Source organism: Nelumbo nucifera, chromosome 8 (genome assembly GCF_055504915.1).
Source record: "Nelumbo nucifera cultivar China Antique chromosome 8, China Antique-T2T, whole genome shotgun sequence".
Lineage (NCBI taxonomy): Eukaryota > Viridiplantae > Streptophyta > Magnoliopsida > Proteales > Nelumbonaceae > Nelumbo > Nelumbo nucifera.
Window position 1 is genome coordinate 54,664,997 of NC_142656.1, and position 20,949 is coordinate 54,685,945.

At 36.8% G+C, this 20,949-nt stretch overlaps 2 protein-coding genes and 1 pseudogene across 2 annotated transcripts; 2 read left to right on the top strand and 1 right to left on the bottom strand.

The window, feature by feature from the left end:
• Nucleotides 1-130: 130 nt before the first annotated feature.
• Nucleotides 131-1,799, bottom strand: LOC104601698 (granule-bound starch synthase 2, chloroplastic/amyloplastic pseudogene; annotated as a pseudogene).
• Nucleotides 1,800-3,290: 1,491 nt separating this feature from the next.
• LOC104601699 (uncharacterized) lies at nt 3,291-8,263 on the top strand. Its single transcript, XM_088893853.1, has 2 exons — nt 3,291-4,192; nt 7,361-8,263. Exons 1-2 carry the CDS (start codon nt 3,578-3,580, stop codon nt 8,084-8,086), a joined length of 1,341 nt encoding a protein of 446 aa, XP_088749979.1. The 5' UTR covers nt 3,291-3,577; the 3' UTR covers nt 8,087-8,263.
• Nucleotides 8,264-10,044: 1,781 nt separating this feature from the next.
• Nucleotides 10,045-11,546, top strand: LOC148790017 (uncharacterized). Its single transcript, XM_088893854.1, has 2 exons — nt 10,045-10,179; nt 10,485-11,546. Exon 2 carries the CDS (start codon nt 10,584-10,586, stop codon nt 11,367-11,369), a length of 786 nt encoding a protein of 261 aa, XP_088749980.1. The 5' UTR covers nt 10,045-10,179; nt 10,485-10,583; the 3' UTR covers nt 11,370-11,546.
• The last annotated feature ends 9,403 nt before the right edge of the window (nt 11,547-20,949 follow it).

Genomic DNA, 20,949 nt, shown 5'->3' on the forward strand with positions numbered 1-20,949 from the left:
GTGCTGCACGCTGCCGGGCGGTGCGTGCTGCGCGCTGCCGGGCGGTGCTTGCTGCGCGCTGCCGGGTGGTGCGTGCTGTGCGCTGTCGGGCGGCGCGTGCTACTGTGCGGCACTGCTGGGCGGTGTCTGCTGCTGTGCGGCCTGCTGTGCGTGCTGCTGCCTATGGCTGCGCCGCAGTGCACTGCCGGTCGGTGTGTCCATAACATTACACCCCTCCTGGACAACGAGCTTGTCCTCAAGCTCGAATTCCGGATACGTGGCTTGGAACTCTACCAATGGATTAAACGGCTGAACACTATCTCTCAGTCCCCCAACAGTAGGAACAACAGGGATTGCCCCGTAGCTTAGTGCATAAGGCTGGCTCTGTCCACATGGCTCAAATCTAGAAGGCATAAGGAGGATGTCTGCACCAGCAGTTATTCGATAGCCCATTTTCACAGAGAAACCAACCCAACCCCTGACTTTGTCATGGTGTTGACGCTTAGAATGTTTGAGAAGCTGTTCCCAGTCAGGTTTTCTAGTGACCAACATGACTAGTTGCACCTCCGGGTCCACCATCCAAGGAATGGTCTCAGCAACGAGATCAACACCCTTCTAATGGTCAAGCCTGCCAATGACCCTAATCAGAGGAACATTCTCTCGAAGAGGAAGAACAATCTCCCTTTGTAGAGCTGCTTTGCATTGAGGCTTGCCAGTCTGAAGAGTCTCCGCAGAGTAATTGGTGTAGCCATCCGATGCCAGGTAAACATCTAACTGTGGGTTCCCTTCGTTTGCATCAATCTCATTCATGATGCCCTTCAGCTTCCAATCACACTCATTTATTATTGGGTGCAGACCCCAGCCACCTTCTTTAGTTTTCAGCTCCCAGGCGTAACCATGGCTTACAGTGACTCCACGATCTGCTGTTTTCAGGCCAGCTACAAGGACATTGAAGTGTTCCCCACCTCTTGGGTCATGTAGTTCGAAGTAGTTTTGTGGAAGATCCACATAACGAAAACCGCGTACTGGACCACGACCCCGGTGTACTATGTTGTGGATCATAGGGACACACCGGGTATACTTACAGAAGAGAACCTCAAGAGCACCCTTCCCAAAGAGAACTATGCGTTTTAAAATATCCTCTCGGTCTCCCCCATATATATTTTTCTCAATATTGCGAAACATAGGGCTGTCCATGAACACAAAATCCATAACATCAATATAAGCTTGAAAGAAAGTTACCTCCATATCCTGCCCATCCAACTTATATCTCTTGCGCACTCCTGTTTCTTGGGCTTCTGCATAGTTACCATACCGTGGTGCCACAACCATAACTCTATGTCCACGCTGAGCCAAAGCCTTCGGTAAAGCCCCAGCAACATCGCGAAGCCCACCTGTCTTCGACAAAGGAGCGCATTCTGTAGGTGCCAATATAATGTTCGTGACATTGTCCTCGGCCAAAGGAGGAGACCTTACAGTTTCATCCTCCGTGCGTTGATCCTTGGGAATAACTGCGGTTGTAGGGGTAGCGGTCTGCTATTCGCTGGATGCCTCTGCCCAGTCCGGACGACGACTGTTTGTGTTGGTGATTCCCTCAGAACTAATCTCTTTGTTGGAGAGGAATGCTTCCAGGCAGCGTCATAGCTCTCGGACATCTTCCTTGACTTCACGAACCTCCATGCTGGTTTCTGCTAGCCTATGTTCCAGTTCGTTGACCTTGGATGATAGCTGCTCCATATCGCCCGTGACGTTTAGCTCTGATACCAAATGTTATGGTACCGCGCGTAGGATCTCATCACGGGTTGGTCCACGGGGAGAAAGCCCTGCTTTCCCTTGCGCCTTCCCTTGCGTGCAAACCCTATTGTGGAAACTGAATGGGTGATTTGCCCAAGAGACCACCCGAACTCTCCTTACTCTTTTCTTGACTGGAAAATTAAATGCCTTTATTTCAATTCGTGGCTCCTTAAATAGGAGATTACAGAAGGAAATTCCTAATTAAACTCAAACTCCAACTTGAACTCAAACTCCCAATTACCTACTCCTAATGGTAACAGAACTCTTACTTAAGATAAGGATAAGGATAAGATAAGATAAGGGATAAGGGATAAGATAGGAATAAGGGATAAGATAGGGATAAGGGATAAGGGATAAGATAGGGATAAGGGATAAGGAATAAGATAGGGAGAAGGAATGGTGTAGCTGGCGGCGAGTTGGCGAGCATAGCTGATTTGGTAAGATAAGTGTGGACCCACCTTGATGAGCTGTCATGTGGGCCCTGCCCTACTGCTGCTGCCGGGCGGTGCGCGCGTCTCGCGATGCTGCTGCCCTGCAGTGCATGCTGCTGCACTGCCGGGCGGTGCGTGCTGCCAGGCAGTGCGCGCTGCGCGCTGTCGGGCGGCGCGTGCTGCCGGGCGGTGCCTGTTGTTGTGCGGCGCCTGCTGCCGCAGTGCGCTGCCGGTCGGTGTGTCCATAACAGTGACACTCATTGTCATATAGAGTGACTCCAACTTGAGCCACAATTCTGCTGTAGAGGTTTCTTTAGCAACTTCACGAAGAACCTCGTTCGATAAGCACAAATGAATAGCCGACATGGCTTTCATATCAATCTCCTCCCACTTTTCGTCGGACATGGATTCAGGCTTTTTCTTTTGCCCCTCCAAGGATTTCTCCAAGCTGTTCTGAATCAGAATCGCTCTCATCTTGAGTTTCCATAGACCAAAATTCACAGATCTATCAAATTTCTCAATGTCAAACTTCATTGATGCCATTAGTAACAAAATTAATCGGTAAATAATCCCGAAAAAAAAACATTGCTCTGATACCAGTTTGTTAGGATTAAGCTCTGAATTACCGATTAATTAGTATGGCAAACAAGAAAATAATTGAGAAATATGTGAATTATAAAGCAAATAATAAGAGCAAAAGAAAGGTAAAGATGGCACCAGATTTACATGGTTCGGTCAAAGAGACCTACATCCACGGGAGAAGAAAGAAAAAACTTGTTTATTCATGTGCTTGATGAGAGAACTACAAACTGAACACCTTACTAGTGCCGAAATGCCTTTAACAAAGCCTTGAAGCACTCAAAAGCATAGACGACTGCTTTGATCTAGTGTGAGAGAACCCTTAATGGTAGCAGTGAAGAAGAAAACCGATCCCAAACAGAATAGGAGCAGATCTTGCCGAAAGATGGCGATGGAGTTCTCCCAATCTCTTCAGCTTTCTAATGCTCTCTCTCCATCCTTCTACTACTCCCTGGAAGCTCCCCTTTTATAGAAGAAAATAGGGAACATGCCCCCTAGAATTCTGGCAAAAAAATGGAGGGGCTGAATTTGATGAATCAAAATAAATGGAGCAGTTTTTGGTGGAATTGAAATGGTAGAGCAATAATTGTGGCTGTTGAAATCTCAGCAGCCACACCAAACGACATCTTTTATTGTAACTGTTGAATTTCGCAGCCACACCAAACGTCTAACAATAACTCTATTTGAATTCCCCAATGAGCTCACCGAAGTAGTATATATTTGGAGCACGCAGAAGGCAATTGTGGGTTCATAGTGAGTACTTGTTTGATTAATTAATCACATATATAGCTAGAATGGAAATCAAGAGAGATGAGATAGAGCTTTTTGAGATGCAGAGAATGCAGAGGCTTCGGAAAGCAGCCTTGGAAGGGAGTGTGAACTCCTTGCACGGATTGCTTGAAGAGGACGAGCTCATTCTCCATAGAGCCAGTGTGGCTTGTCCCACTGAAACTGCTCTGCACATAGCATCTGTGCTGGGTCACGTCGATTTCGGTAGAGAGCTTCTCTGCTGCGAGCCTCGGCTTGCTACCCAGCCTGACATCCGACGGCGACAAACACCCCTTCACTTGGCCTCCGCAAATGGGCATCTTCAGCTTGTAAGAGTGCTGCTCATTGCCAATCCAGAAGTTTGTCTTGCTCGGGATCGGGATGGCAACACCCCTCTCCATCTGGCAGCGATTCAGGGCCGAGTGGAGGTGGTAAAAGAGCTGGTTCGGATGAGACCCCAAGCGACCCGGATGCTTGTGGATCGTCGGCAGACCATCCTGCACCTCTGCGTCAAGCATGATCGCTTGGAAGCCCTAAAGCTGTTGGTGAACTCAACTGGTGATGATTATGAGTTCGTGAACTCCGAAGATGATGATGGCAACACAATCCTGCATCTTGCAGTCGCTGATCGGCAGATTGATGTAAGACTTTCATGCTTCCCTAACTTTGGTTTGATTTTGGTTAGACATATATGACGTTTAATTTCTTCCGAGATCAATAATATTGCTCAGAGTGCATAACACTTCTTAACCGTCTACGATGGAAAAAAAAACAGGGAGCTCCAGGAGATGTTAATATGTTCGAAACTGTCTTTTTTTTTTTTTTTTTTTAAAAAAACGGTAGAAATCGAGAAGGTGTGGTTTAGACGTGGACTTTCTGGATACTTTGCTAAAAACAGTGGTACCAAATTAAAACTCCTAACAGCAAGTTTCTAACAAAAAAATATATAGTTTTCTGAGAAAAAGTGCTTCCAACATCCATGCCAAACATATAACAGTAGGTTCCAATAAAGAGGTTGATAATTATAACAAGGTTAAACCTTCTTTTTATGTTTAAGGCAACTTTTAGGGTTTAATATAAAAAAAAATAATATATTTAAAAAATTTTAAAAAATAGGTTAATTTTTCAAAACATTATTCATCTTCTTCTTCTAACTTACTGTTTGTTCACCATCCGCCGCCTCTTACAACGTTGCTAGAAATGGCCGGAGGCAGAGGTGGCGGCAGCGCCGGTGGTCATTTCTCTACCCGCTGCTGCCGCCACTATCACCTCTGCCTCCGGCCACCTCTGGCAACGTTGTTGGAGGCGGCGGGCAGCAGTGGCAAGTAGTAGCGGGCAGCGGCGGATGGCGGCTCTAGTGAACATGAATAATATTTTTGTGTTTTATTGATATTATTTTTAGAAATTTAACCTATTTTTTAAATTTTTTTAAATATATTACGATATTAAACCCAAAAAGTTCCCTTCCATAGTCTTCCGTCCAAATTTTTTTGTAAACCCCTCATTGCCCCTTTGCTTGCGTATGAACAACTATCGATGCACAAGATCGAGATCCCCCCTCTGGTAGCAATTGATCAGAGTTCCTCTTTTTGCTTACAAAACTGGGGAATTCAGAACTCTGTTCCCCTGGGTACTCACTATGGCTGTTGGTCCTTTTATAGCATATTAGGTCTGCACTTCCTGTACCGCCAAACAGGTTCCAGATTAACGTCAACATCCACTATCTGTGTATACAGAGATTCAGAATACAAAGAGTGGACGATGAAGTGATATTACAAAATAGACGGTGAAGTGATTCAGAATACAGTCAATGTTTGCTAGTTTTGTCAAAAAAAAAAAAAACGCTCCGTTATTCAGTTCGGTGGTTTTCTTTATAAATTTAAAGAATTTCGAAGGCCAAAATGGTCTTTTCATTAATACAGTTAAATATAATGCCACCCCTATTCTGACAAGGGAGGTTTAAGTCGTGTGAAAAGTGAGAGGGTAGGTATAAGTATTTTAGGTCAAACCTCTGGAGGTTCAAGTGTTTGTTGAATCACTTATCCTATAAATACTTATATTTGCGGAAATGACAATTATAGCCCTAATTTAATATAACCATATTGGATAAATACAAAGGCTAATACATAAATACTTATCTCACAATTCAACCTATTTCCACGTCCACCTAGCAACCAACAGTGTGAAGAAGACGGGAGGGAAAGAAAGGGAGAAGTAATTATATGACATTTATGCATCTCAACATATTAATTATAATATAGTTGTTCATATATACTGTTAAAGTAATACATTGTCTACGTATTTATTCATTATTTGTAGTTATTTGATTTTAAATTTAGTGTTATTAATATATTTATGAAATTTATATATGCTTTCCTAGCATTTTCAAGCACTTTCATAATTTTCATTAGTATCCATGCATTTCCAAAGTATATCGGTATCCATATCCAAGTTGTATGATTCGATACTCAATATTGATACTTTAGTCCTTGGTCACAACTAACAACACCACATCCTTTCATTGTAAGTAATCTTCTTACTCACTCAAGACTTAACCCAAAATCAAAGAGTCCTCTCACTCGGTCATCATTCCCACCCGAGAAGTATTTTAGGGAAAAGATGCATGTTAGTAAATAGACATGAGTTGTGGAGATAGGATTGTCAATGAACTACATATTGGTTTTAACCCAACCTGGTCCAATATGAGTCATTATAGACTAGGTCCAATTCAATTTGATGAATATTTTGAACCATTTTGGACTGATCCAATTCAATGTTTGGACCAATCTAATCCATTAATTAACATCTGTACCCTTTATCTTCTGTTAATGGACCAAATATTGGTTCAATGTGACCAAATCCAATATAAATCCAATCCAATAAATACTTTGCAATTTAGACCACTAAATCTCCATTGATCCAATTCAATTAATACGTCTTACTAATCCATCAAACCCAATCAAATTGTCCTTGATAAAAACATTCATCTAATCAGTGTTTTTTGTTGTCGCATGTCTTGTTTCGCATGAGAAAAAAAGTTGTGGGCTTCCTTTCAGATAAGGGAAATTCTACTATTTATATGTTAACCTGATTTTGGGTTTCTTAGGTGGTGTTCAGTAAACTAAAGTCTAAAGTTTGAAAAGCAAATAAACCCTCGAAAAAGCTCTAAAAGCATTTGGAGGAAATTTTGCTTTTCTGCTTTTGCAAACATCTGAATATGGTGGGATTGTTCAGTAATTTGAATGCTGTGACGTCTAAGAAGTTTGTATTTTACAAATTTACCCTTGAAAGTCATTATGTAAATAAAAGTAAAATAAAATGATTAAAGTAATAGGATATTGTAAAAATATTACAAAAATAAAACAAAATATAAAATATGATAAAAATCAATAAATAGTATCAATAAAAATAAAAATAATGTAAAAATGATTAAATAGTAAAAACTATTATAAATATAACAAAAAATAAAACAAAAAAACAATAATGGTAATAAAAATTAAATATATAAAATAGAGCATTTAATGATAAAAATAGTAAAATTGTGTAAAAGATGTCAATAAATGATAAAATGATATAAAAAGAGATAAAATAGCAAAAATTTATGATATAATAATAGTAGCAGTAGTAGTAGTAATAATAATTATAATAATAAGAATAATAAGAATAATAAATTATTACTACTACTACTACTATTATTAAAGCATTGCTTCACCCGATTAACTTTTTAGTTAATTTTACTTAAGCAGATAAATAATTCATCATCCTCGTCCAAGCCTTATCTCAACCATATTATGTTGACAAATGTGCAGACCATCAGATTTTTGCTTAGCAAAACTGCAATTAACGTGAACTCTTTGAACGCCAACTCCTTAACGGCCTTGGATGTTTTAATGAGAAGTCCAAGAGAACTGAAAGATGTGGAAATCGAAGAGGCCCTTCTTAGTATGGGAGCTTTAAGAGCTAGGAGTATAATGAAAACGTGGATGGAAGATATGCGCAACACATTGATGGTGGTGGCGATATTGATTGCAACCATGGCCTTTCAAGTGGGAGTAAACCCCCCAGGTGGTGTTTTGACGCTAGACGACATGCTGAAAAATAATGGTGGTAATGCATCTGAACTAGCTCCATCTCCAAGCATTCCTGAAGCAGGCAAGTCTGTAATGGCTCACGAGGACCATATAACATTTCGTCGTCTTTTCCGCTTCAACACAACAAGTTTCGTTGCCTCTCTGAGTATAATTTTATTTATGATAAGCGGATTACCATTCAGTCATAGGTATTTTATGTGGTTTTTGATGGTGATCATGTGGCTTGCAGTCACATCAATGGCTTTAACTTACTTGTTTTCGATATTAGCCTTGACACCACGTACTGTGTTAAAAGAACTGGACCGTCAATTGATAATAGCAGTGAGCACATGGTTGGGCCTGATGACCTTGCTCGTTCTTAGCCATAGCATTCGCTTAACATACAAGTGGATGAAAGGTAAGAGAAAGCAGAGGAAAGGGAGCCACCAGGATTACACAGTTTGATCAATGTTTTCTCCTAGAATTTAAGAAACACTTGTGGAACATATGCATGCATGCATTTATTTATCTCTGTGCTTTGTGTTTTGGCATTAATTGGTCGCTTCTTGAGTCCAGGCATATCTTGTATTAATAATCACTACCCCCTCTGTCCACAAGCTCCTGTACATGTATTTTCAAATGTTTTTCTTAAAGCATCTTGTTATTTTGAAATGACCATGTTAAACTAATTAAATGGTTTTGGAAATCAGCTGGATGTTCTAAGGTAAAATTATACCTTTGTTTTTCCTTGATAGAAGTAAAATTATGCCTCTTTATGGGAAAATTACACTGTGTTCATCTCGTGGACGAATTCTTTTAATTTGTTTGTCAGAATAGGCCGTTCATTCAAATCGGATGGTCGGACCGTCGACCTGAAAACCGGTGGCCAGAACAGTTCCATTTCCGAGTCATTTCTTACAATGTTGATGTAGATCATTCATAAATGTATATGAGATACATAAAATCTAAAAGTGTGGACTGATTCAGTCCATACAATTTGTCCACATTTCACATTTCAGAACAATTGTGAATTCTGGTATAAACACCCCTTTAGTGAATAGTAGTTCTGTACTTGCAACAATAGAATTTGACCTCTATTAACAACAAAAAGTAGCTCTTTTATAAAATATTGCACACACAAGTTATCTTTTGCAAGGTAATATCATAAAAGGCAATTAAGCATTTGGTGCATCCACCGTACAGTCCGGATTTCCTACTAACTTCCCTCTACTCCCCTCTCTACTAACCCATTAAAATTATTCTGCTTCCCTAAGTCCTATCTAGTGTAACGATTGACTAATGCCTTAATTAATCCCTCCGTTAGATACTATTTTAAAGAAATACCTATTTTTATGCATTCATTAAATAGTTCTAAAAATAAAAAAATAATAATTTTGGGTGGCCTGTAACTAGGGGTGCTCATGGTTCGGGTAACTGAACCGTGGGCCTTTTTTGTGAATCAAACAAGTAGTGGAAAACCGGTAATCAGAACTGAATCAAAACCAGTCAGTTAATTGGTTAATTAGTTCGGTCGTCGGTTTTTTTTTGTTTTTTTGACTTTATAATATTTATTATAAATATAATAAAAATTATAAATATATATAATATTATATTTTAAATAATAAATAATATATAATATATTATAAATATATATATTTATATATAATGCGTATTTATTAATTTATAATATGTAAAATATATATATATATATAATATACATAAATATATAGAAATTATATAGAAAAACACGTATACCGATCAGTTCAATTAACCACCGGTTTTTTAAATTGGTTAACCGAAACCAAACTACTACCTTCGGTTTTTTAAAAACACCAAACTGAAACCGAACCGAGCAGTTCGATTAACCAATTTTTTGGTTCGATTTTTTCATTTTTTGCTCAACCCTATCTGTAACTCTTTTTCCATGCATGAGTTTGCTTTACTAGGTTTAGAAAATAAATAAAAATAAAATATCTATGCCTAGTAAAGCGAATTCATGCATGCAAAAAGAGTTACAACCACCCAAAATTATTATATTTTTATTTTTAGAAATATTTAATTATTGTATAAAAATAGGTATTTCTTTAAATAGTGTCTAACGGAGGGGTTAATTAAGGCATTAGCCAATCGTTACGCTAGATCGGACTTAGTGACAGCTGGAATAATTTTAATGGGTTAATAGAGAGGGGAGTAGAGGGAAGTTAGCAGGAAATCCGGACTGTCCACCGTATTGGAAATGCCTTTGATGCACTTTTTATGACAAAACTGCCTCTCTTCCTCTTTTTCTATAAAATGCATCAAATACCCAAAGAAATCTCCATCTAGCAGCAGTCCAAGGCCAAGTGGAGGTGGTAAAAGAGCTACTTCGGCTAAGACCCCAAGCGACCCGAGCCCTTGTGGATTGTCGGCAGACTATTCTAAACCTCTGCGTGAAACATGACCGCTTAGAGGCGCTTAAGCTGCTGGTGAATTCAACTGGTGATCACGAATTTGTGAACTCCAAAGATGATGATGGCAACACAATCCTGCATCTTGCAGCAGCTGATCGGCAGATTGATGTAAGCTTTTCATGCTTCTTACCTAACTTCGATCGCTTTTGATTTTGGTTAGATATACACGACATTCGTTTAATTTTCTTCCAAGAGCAATATCAATTGGCATATTGCTTGAAACCCATTATTCATTAATTAAGTGGATTCCACTAACAGATTTGAAAATCAAGAGTGGGTTATGACCTTCTGGGTTGCACATGCGCAATTTGTTTGATTTTGAAACTAAAATATATCAAGTTGTAATACTTGCTAGTCGTAGACTCACATTAAGCTAATAATGTTTGATGAAATGTCGAACACTTACTGTGCAGACCATTAGATATCTGCTTAGCGAAACCGCAATTAAAGTAAACGTTTTGAACGTCAACTCCTTCACGGCGTCGGATGTTCTGACAAGAAGTCCAAGAGACATGAGAGACATGGAGATAGAGGAGGTTCTTCGAGGTTCCGGAGCTTTAAGAGCTAGGGAAATCCCGCCGGCAGCACGAAATGGCAATGATATTATATGGGCCAATCATCACCTCCATTTTCTTCAGGCTGATGAACATGATCGACAAGCTCCCGCACATGGCCAACCAGCTGCCTCGAAAACGGGAACTACTACCACCCATTTCGGAAAGCAAAAAGAGAGGGTTAAGGAGGTGGAGAAGGCACTGATCGTGGTGGCAATATTGATTGCAACCATCGCTTTTCAAGTCGGAGTAAATCCTCCTGGTGGTGTTTGGCAAGACAATAGCCAGAAATTTGATGCTTCAGCTGGAATTATTGCACCACCACCTCAACCAGATTATCAATACAATGCCGGGAAGTCCATATTGGCCTATGGTCCTAATCCTCGGAAAGAATTCTGGCGACTCTACCGCTGCAATACCACGGGTTTCATTGCATCTCTAAGCGTAATCCTACTGATCCTTAGTGGATTGCCGTTGAAGAGTAGGATTTACATGTGGGTGATGATTGGAACAATGTGGGTTGCCATCACGGCTATGGTATTGACGTACTTGTTTTCCATAATTGCCTTGACACCAACTGGTAAACATGACCTGGATCGTCAACTGAAAGTAGCAGTTATCACTTGGTTGACCCTGATGACCTTGCTTATCCTCAGTCACGGCATTCAATTGATATTTACATGGATGAAAAGTTGGGGAATGTGGAGGTCCCGCAGAGGTGGAAACCATGGCAACAGAGTCTGATGCTTCGTCCGGGAAAGGAGTAGTTCTGAAACTTGAGCTTGTCTGCTATGTATCTTAGTTATTTGATTGCTTGTTGAATGAAACTAGCTAATTGTATCAACAGTCAACACTCTCTTTTTACAAAAATTATTTCTTAATCTCTTCAAATGTTCAGTAAGAAAAAAAGGGAAAATTGCAGATTATTCTCACTTTCGTCCCCCAACTTTAAAATGTGTCAATCCAATATCAAATTTTCAAAACGTGCTAATTTAATACCTACGTTAAACATGTAAAAGGACACAAATACCCTTCGGGTGTCATCTAATTTTCTTTGTTAATCAATGCTTCTCATGTACAGGCAGAAGCAATTGCAATCAGGAAAGATTTGTGGCTTCACGAGGGTGTTGGATGAATCGGATTGCCAAAGCCTGGTTGCTGGTTTGAAAGATTTGAAGTTGGACATGACTTCTTCTTAACCAAACAACACACACATCATATCTTGTATCTCGATTCCTTGCCTGATTAGGTTCTTTTTAGAGGGATTTCTATCTAGCCCCAAACCCCAAACCAAGGCATTGACTTTAGAGGGACTTCTATTTAGCACCACAGTTTAGGGGTTTAGATTGCAATACATTTGGTTTCTTTTACCTCTCCATTTGCCATCCTATCAGCAATATTGTTAACTGATCTTGGAGTCTATATGTATATTTTCCTTTCCCCATTGCTACCGTTGTGATTTCGCTTAATATGTGTCTATGCGGATTCTGCTTACTTAGCCATCCTATAATGAAACGAGAGTTCCTTTCCACTAAAATTTCTTTGTAGTGCATTGATTTTCCAACTACAGCCTATATTTTAGCCTCAGGAGATTCTCCATAACCAACCGGTCCTCAGTGTGGGGCGAGTAAAATTCCCTTAATGAACAGGATCACATAAACCCAACAAAATGGTGCCAGTGTGATCTCTGAGCACTCCTTCCACCCGTAGACTTAGGGTTACCTAGAAAACTACTTTTGAAGTTAAGCTTCATCATCCCAGTTTCTGGTGCAGTCTGCTCTTGAATCGTTGCTGTTCATTGATTAGCTAAACCAGCCACTTCTTCCAAGTATCTACAATAGTCTCTATAGAGAAACCTATGAATCTTTAACCGGGCTTACAACGAGCTACTTTGATTGTAATTAGAACAGTTGTATTTATGATACATGCTTCATATGTTTCATGAACACAGATTGGGAAATCAGGATCTGATGTGTGTCTAGAAGTCCAGTTCGGTAAGCTGAAAAAGGACTTACAGACTATATCCCTGAAAATTGTATAAAAGTTAAACTTTGTAACAAGGAGATTCCTCAAGAATCCATGGGGTGTTAGAATCTGAGATGCACCCTAGCATGGACACTTACATTCATTTGGGACAATCCATTCTGTGTTACTTGATCTTTTGGCTGAAATTTGGATTGCTTCCATATTTATGGCTGAAATTTTACTTTGATTTTCTATTGGGAAATTTTAGATTTTGAAGTTTGAATAATAGTTATCCAACACACTTGAACACTAAGATGGTATTCTATGTATAGAATTGTTAAATGGTGCTTGCTTAAAGTTGATCAACTGTTCTCACATTCCTTTTTTCAAATGGCATATGAATCACTTCACTGAATGGTCCATCAGCAGCAGCCCCTTGTGAATTTTCATATCATCCTTAACTTTGTGGTGGTTATTTAGTGATCTTCTTTTCATTTTTTGATCAATGTTCAAGTTGCTTAGTCTTGTATACCGATTCATGTGTGGAAGGATAAGTTTATCCTTAGTCTTGATCAATGCTCAATGTTCTCATTTCATTTGCACTATCATACATCTGCACCAATGAAAATGGATTTGCACTGCAAAGAAACCATGCTTTAACATTTAAATATGCTAATACCTAAATATTTTGGCTTACCAATTTGACTAGTTGACAACAGGGAATTTGTGAGACCTTCCCTTGAGCAACACCAGTCTTGTATAAATAGTGACAATAAAAAATTGGGTTTGTAATGCAGGTGTGCAAGGAACGAGGGATCAAATTATCTGGAGCCTTAGCCGCTGCTGGATTGATTGCCGCACATTCATCTAAAGACCTCCTCAATCACCACCCGGAGAAGTACGCTGTTGTTACTCTCATTGACTGCCGAAGCCTTTTGGACCCAGTTCTCCAATAGCTGTCATCTTCGTAAGCTCTTCTGACTTCAAATACATAGTACAGGAAATGATCATGCATTGTTTAATACGAAGAATAAAAGAAAGCAGTTTGAAATGTCTCTAACAATTAATACAGACAGCATCGATCTGGAAAAAATTAGGATAAATATACCCAAGAATAGAGATTGGCAACAACAAATTATGGTTAAATTAAGGTTGTGGCTGTTTGGGGATTTAATTAGATAAATAAATGATAGAAAATTTATGAACAAATAAATATTCTTTTTTTTGCAATGTTTGGGGATTTAATTAATCAACAATCTGGATTCATATTTTCTGAGTGGCCATTGTTGTGTAATTTATGCACAGTTAATTCAGGCAAATGTACCTTAGTCAAATGTGTGTATAATGATGAGAAAACTGTCGATCCCACAGAGACTAGATTACAGTACCAAATCAATTTTAAACTAACCTAAGTTGAACTCGTGAATCAATTGAATGAATAAAAACTAAAAGAATTAATGCAAATCGAAGAACTTAATAAAAACTGAATTGATGGATGAATGCAGATAGGGTTTAGATTTCATTAAATCAAGGTTATGTAATTGCCTATTTCATCCAACTCAAGACTGAAATTATCCTAAGGTATAATAAAGTTATTTGCATGTGATGGTGGATTTTCCTAAATTAATTAATAATCTTTCTTAAGTTATATTAATCCTTTATTAATCCAATTCTACCATCAAATTTCTAAGTGGTTGTCAAAAGGAAAAATAAGCATTAATCTCTTTGGAAAACTCTAATCGTAGAAGGGGATTTGACTCACTAAACTTCCTTGGTTCCCACACATGAGCTAATCATCTTTCGATATCATAGTCTATCATGCAATTTTTATTGCCTAGGGATCTAATTCATAACAATCCTTTGATTAGTCATGCATGAATCATCAAATCATTAAAAGATTGGCCAGTTCTTTTAAAGCATTAAGCATAGCAAAAATAATTCCTCATGCAAATAATAAATGTCTTGAATTGAATTAAACAAATAATTATATAATCTTAAGATCAAAATCCATCTAAACCCTATGTAAGAGAATTTAGCTAGACATCATTAAATTCAACATACTCAAGAAATTTAAAGTGGAAACACAGCAAAAACACATCAAATAATGAATAGAATAACAAGAAAACTTTAGCCTTTGAAGGTAGAAGACAAGTGCAACAACTAAGCATTTCTCCTTCTTGAATTCGGATTCTTCTTCTCCTTCTCTGGCATGCTGAAATTACTTCCTCTTCTCTTCTGATTGGTTGAGTCTACTTCCTCTTCTCTTGTCTGCTGAATTCTCTCTAAGGATGTGCCCCCCGAAACTTGTAATTGCACTTGGTTGGCGGCGAAATTAGGTTGAGTGATAAACACAAGAGTTGTAGCCCCAATCTGAGTTGTAGGCAAAAAGTCATTGTTGCATGGTCCTTCCTCTATGATTATCTTGATCAATTAAATCAAACTCCTCCTTAAAATTGCACAATTAAGCTCCAAATCATCTTGCAAGACTATTTCATCATAATTAGTGCAATACCATGCTAATTTCAAAAACATTATTACCAAAATCATCAAGTTAGAGGTATGAAAATATGTACAAATATAGGCTTATCAAATACCTCCAAACTTAGCTTTTGATCGTCCTTGGTCAAAATATGAATAAATACTTAAACTCATGAATTAATCATGCTTTGCTTATCTTGATTTTCCAAAGTATATGCCTCAAAGATTATATAAGGTATACAACTTAGAAAGCATTCAAAATACCATCCAAGAATTATCATGAATCTTAAGCTAAAAAAATCTCATCATGAAAATTGAAGTGTGTGTGTGTGTGTGTTTGTGTGTGTGTGTGTGTGTGTGTGTTTGTGTGTGTGTATGTGTGTGTTTTGTCAATTTTTGAGTGCCATGCATGCTTCTTAGTTTAAATTATGCAAACCAATGGAACTTTGAAATTTTTGGATATTCCATAGGTTTGCTCTTCATAGTCCTTCTCCACTAATGTAGACAATCATAAAACTTTATTTCAATAGGTCTTTATTAAGCTTGTAATGTGAGGCCTAGGTAGGGTCTAACAAAGAAAAGATAAGGAATTACAAAGCAAAAGAGCATAAAAGGATATGCACATATAAATGTACTCTCTAGATATACCCATATTCTTTATTTTTCACATGTATTACAACCCCCAAATTTATTTCTTTTAATTTTCTTGGGTAGTGAATAAACTTTTCAACACATAATTTTAGGCTCATGATATATTTCTGAAGTCTCTTTTCTTTCTTCCTCAACACTTTTTTTTTCTTTTTCTTTCTTCTTCCCTTCTTTCATTCATCGACATCATTGTGCAAATTTAAGCTCTCTTAAAGGGTAGATCATGGTTTTCCGGGTTTGACAGGTTAAGTACAATGAGTGTTAAAGAAAAGAATTCGAATGGTGGCAAATCATATGCTTTGAAAATGCTCAAAAGGGTAACTAAGGATTGAAATATATCAATGTTGGCTTGAAAATGCTCAAACGATTCAAATATGGCCTAAATCATCTCCAAAGTAATATGTTGTCTAGGATTTCGCCTCAAAGGTTAATCAAACAAGTTCTAGAATATCACATAATGATCATATTGTTCCATATAACTCACATAATCATTCACCAAGTTGCACACAATTCACAAGATCATGGCATAATGTGCTCAAGAATTTCAACTTTCATTATACAATAGAGTTAACACAAGAATCAGTCAATCCTCAAGATTAGCATTTATCTTCCTTTTCTAAGTCATATTCGATTTCAATCAAGAATTTATCTTAGGCTTTTATTCATCAAGAAAAATCCAGCAATCACAAACTTAAGCTAAAGCATATTTCGAAAAAAAAAATTCGTGCATTCATACCATGCTTATGCTCTCGGGTTCACAAAAATTTTCGCAAATATTGCAATCTCCTCCCCCCAAACTTAAATTTAACATTGTCATCAACTTAAAGAAGAACCTTATCCTCAACTGTGAATTCTTTCTTTTTAAGGTGTGCATCATGCCATGCCTTTGTTCTTTCTTTATAAATTCTAAAATTCTCATAAGCTTGGTGCCACCATTCTTCAAGTTCATTCAATTGCATCTTTCTTTGTTTACTTGCAACTTGCAAATCAAAGTTAAGCAGTTTCATTGTCCAATATGCTTTATGCTCTAATTCAACAGGGAAGTGACAAGCCTTACCAAACACCAACCAATAAGGAGACATTCCAATGGATATTTTGAAAGCTGTCCTATAAGCCCAAAGTGCATTATCAAATTTCATTGACCAACCCTTCCTAGATAAGCTCACAGTCTTTTCCGAAATACTTTTCAATTCCCTATTTGAAATTTCTACTTGTTCACTAGTTTGGGGATGATAGGGGGTAGCAATCTTATGGGTTACACCATATTTAATTAATAAATTATCAAACTATTTATTGCAAAAGTGTTTACCTCCATCATTAATGATAGCCCTTAGTGTACCTTATCTAGTAAAAATATTTTTTTTTCAATAATTTGATTACAACCTTAGCATCATTAATGGGACATGCAATTGCTTCCATCCATTTATTCACATAATCAACAACAACAAGTATATACTCATTATTAAAGGATTTTGGAAAAGGACTCATGAAATCAATGCCCCAAACATAAAAAATATCACAAATAAGAATATTGTTTAGGGGCATCTCATTTTTCCTTGATATATTACTTGTTTGTTGGCATCGATCACAAAAACTTACATAGGCATAAGCATCATTGAATAATGTCGGCCAATAAAATCCACTTTGTAAAACCTTCGCCGCCGTCTTGGATGGTCCATGGTGTCCACCTGCTTCTTTGTCATGACAAAAGCTAACTATACTTCGCACCTCTTCCTTTGGTATGCATCTTCTCACCATGCCATCTGCACAAATCTTGTATACATACGGTTCCTCCCAAAGATAGTGACTTACATCAGATAAAAATTTCTTCTTTTGATGAAAAGAAATGTTAGGCACAACTCGTCACATACAAGAAAATTAGCAAAATCAGCATACCACGGTTCATCATTATCATGCACAAAACATAATTTCTCATCAAGAAAATCATCATGCAAAGGGTGTTCATCCATGCTCTCCACATACTCCCCGTCCAATCTAGACAAGTGATCAACTACCATGTTTTCGATGCCTTTCTTGTCTATGATTTCTAGGTCAAATTCTTGTAACAATAAAATCCATCTTATCAACCTAGGTTTTGCATCTTTTTTAACAAATAAATACTTCAATGCAGAATGATCAGTATAGACAATCACTTTAGACAAGATCAAATAAGTTCTAAATTTTTCAATAGCAAATATTACAATAAGTAGTTTTTTTTTTCAGCTGTTGTATAATTTTTTTTGTGCCTCATTCATGATTCTACTTTCATAATAAATGGTATGAAATTTCCTATCTATTCCTTGTCCTAAAACTGCACCTACAGTATTATCACTTGCATCGCACATGATCTCAAAAGGCAAATTCCAAATGGGGGCCAAAACTATAGGATCTTGGATCAATTTCTCTTTTAAACATTTAAATGCATGCAAACAAACACTATCAATCACAAACGATGTGTCCTTCACTAAAAGATTAGTTAGAGGCGTAGCAATTTTAAAAAAGTCCATAATGAATCTTCTATAAAAACCTACATGTCCCAAAAAACCTCTAACTTCTTTCAACGATTTTGGAAGGAGAAGTTTTTCAATTAACTCAATTTTAGCTCTATCCACTTCAATACCCAAAGTATTGGATTGGCACGTTTCAAATACATAGTACAGGAAATGATCATGCATCGTTTAATAGAAAGAATAAAAGAAAGTTGTTTGAAAAGTCTCAAACTACATCATCGATCTGGAAAAATTAGGATAAATATACACAAGAATAGAGATTGGCAACAACAAATTATGGTTAAATTAAGGTTGTGGCTGTTTGGGGATTTAATTAGAAAAATAAATGATAGAAAGTTTATAAACAAATAAATATTCTTTTTTGCAATCTTTGGGGATTTAATTAATCAACAATCTTGACTCATATTTTCTGAGTGGCCATTGTTTTGTAATTTATGCACAGTTAATTCAAACAAGTGTACTTTACTCAAATGTGCGTATAATAATGAGAAAAGTATCAATCCCACAGAGATTAGATCACAGTACCAAATCAATTTTAAGCTAACCTAAGTTGAATTCGTGAATAAATTGAATGAATAAAAATTAAAAGAATTAATGCAAATCGAAGAACTTAATAAAAACTGAATTTATGGATGAATGTAGCTAAAGTTTAGATTTCATTAAATCAAGGTTATATAATTGCCTATTAAATCCATCTTAAGACTGGAATTACCCTAAGGTTTATTAAAGTTATTTGCATGTGATGGTGGATTTTCCTAAATTAATTAATAAGTTTTCTCAAGTTATATTAATCCTTTATTACTCCAATTCTACCATCAAATTTTTAAGTGGTTGTCAAAAGGAAAAATAAGCATTAATTTATTTGGAAACCTCTAGTCGTAGAAAAGGATTTAATTCACTAAGCTTCCTTGATTCCCACACATGTGCTAATCATCTTTCGTTATCATAGTCTACCATGCAATTTTTATTGCCTAGGGATCTAATTCATAACAATCCTTTGGTTAGTCATGCATGAATCATCAAATCATTAAAAGATTGGCCAGTTCTTTTAAAGCATTAAGCATATCAATAAAAATTCTACATGCAAATAATAAAGGTCTTGAATTGAATTAAACAAATAACTATATAATCTTAAGATCAAAATCCATCTAAACCATAGGTAAGAGAATTTAGCTAGATATCATTAAATTCAACATACTCAAGAAAATTAAAGGGAAAACATAGCAAGAACACATCAAAAAATGAATAGAAATTTCTTCATCTTCTCTTCTGATGTGTTGAGACTGCTTCCTCTTCTTTTCTCTACTGAATTCTCTCTAAGGATGTTCCCCCTTGCCTTGAGACTATGATCCTTTTTATAGTGCAGCCTCCCCTCAATTGCTTCTCAATGCAGAATCCTAATTCAACACAAATTAGGCTTCTTAGTCTTTATCTCAGTTGAATTCCTATCTCTTCTGCATTGCCAACTGCCAGACCCGAAACCTGTAGCTCGAATTTCACTTGGTTGGTGACGGTATTAGGTTGAGTAATAAACACAAGAGTTGTAGCCCTATCTCTCATCTTTAATTATCTGTTTGAATCATCTCAATCCGAGTTATAGGTAGAAAGTTATGCCAAAATACGATAACTATATCAAAACAGGAAATTTCCCAATTTTTGTGCATGCATATCAAATCCGATTTCAATGGATTATCTCCTTCATGGCTACATCATGGAGCATCATTGCTGCATGATCCTTCCTCTATGATTATCTTGATCAGTTAAATCAAACTCCTCCTTAAAATTGCACAATTAAGCTCTAAATCATCTTGCAAGACAATTTCATCATAATTAGCGCAATACCATTCTAATTTCAAAAACATTATTACCAAAATCATCAAGTTAGAAGTATGAAAATATGTACAAATATAGGCTTATCAAATACCCCCAAACTTAGCTTTTGATCGTCTCAATCAAAATATGAATAAAATCATACTTAAGCTAATGAATTGATCATGCTTTGCTTATCTTGATTTTCCAAAGTATATGCCTCAAAGATTATATAAGGTATATAACTTAGAAAGCATTCAAAATACCATTCAAGAATTATCATGAATCTTATGCTAACAAAATCTCATCATGAAAATTGAAATGTGTGTGTGTATGTATTTGTGTATTTTGTCAATTTTCAAGTGTCATGCATGTTTTTTAGTTCAAATTATGCAAACTAATGGATCTTTGAAATTTTTGGATATTCAATAGGTTTTTTCTTCATAGTTCTTCTCCACTAATGTAGACAATCATAAAACTTTATTTCAATAGGTCTTTATTAAGCTTGTAATATGAAGCATAGGTAAGGTCTAACAAAGAAATGATAAGAAATTACAAAGCAAAAGAGCATAGAAGGATATGCACATATAAATGTACTCTCTAGATATCCCTATATTCTTTATTTTTCACATGTATTATAACCCCCAAACTTATTTCTTTTGATTTTCTTGGTTAGTGAATAAACTTTTCAGCGCATAATTTTAAGCTCATGATATATTTCTGAAGTTTATTTTCTTTCCTTTTCAACACTTTTTTTTTTCCTTCATCTTTCCTTCTTTCATTCATCAACATCATTGTGCAAATTTAAGCTCTTTTAAAGGATAGATCATGGTTTTTCGGGTTTGACAAGTTAAGTACAATGAGTGTTAAAGAAAAAAATTCAAATGGTGGCTAATCATATGCTTTGCATATGT

Bases quoted from the DNA above. Each gene is read 5' to 3' on its own strand.
- LOC104601699 (XM_088893853.1), top strand. From the start codon at position 3,578: ATGGAAATCAAGAGAGATGAGATAGAGCTTTTTGAGATGCAGAGAATG. The intron at 4,193-7,360 runs GTAAGACTTTCA...ACAAATGTGCAG, and splicing joins TCGCTGATCGGCAGATTGAT to ACCATCAGATTTTTGCTTAG.
- LOC148790017 (XM_088893854.1), top strand. From the start codon at position 10,584: ATGAGAGACATGGAGATAGAGGAGGTTCTTCGAGGTTCCGGAGCTTTA.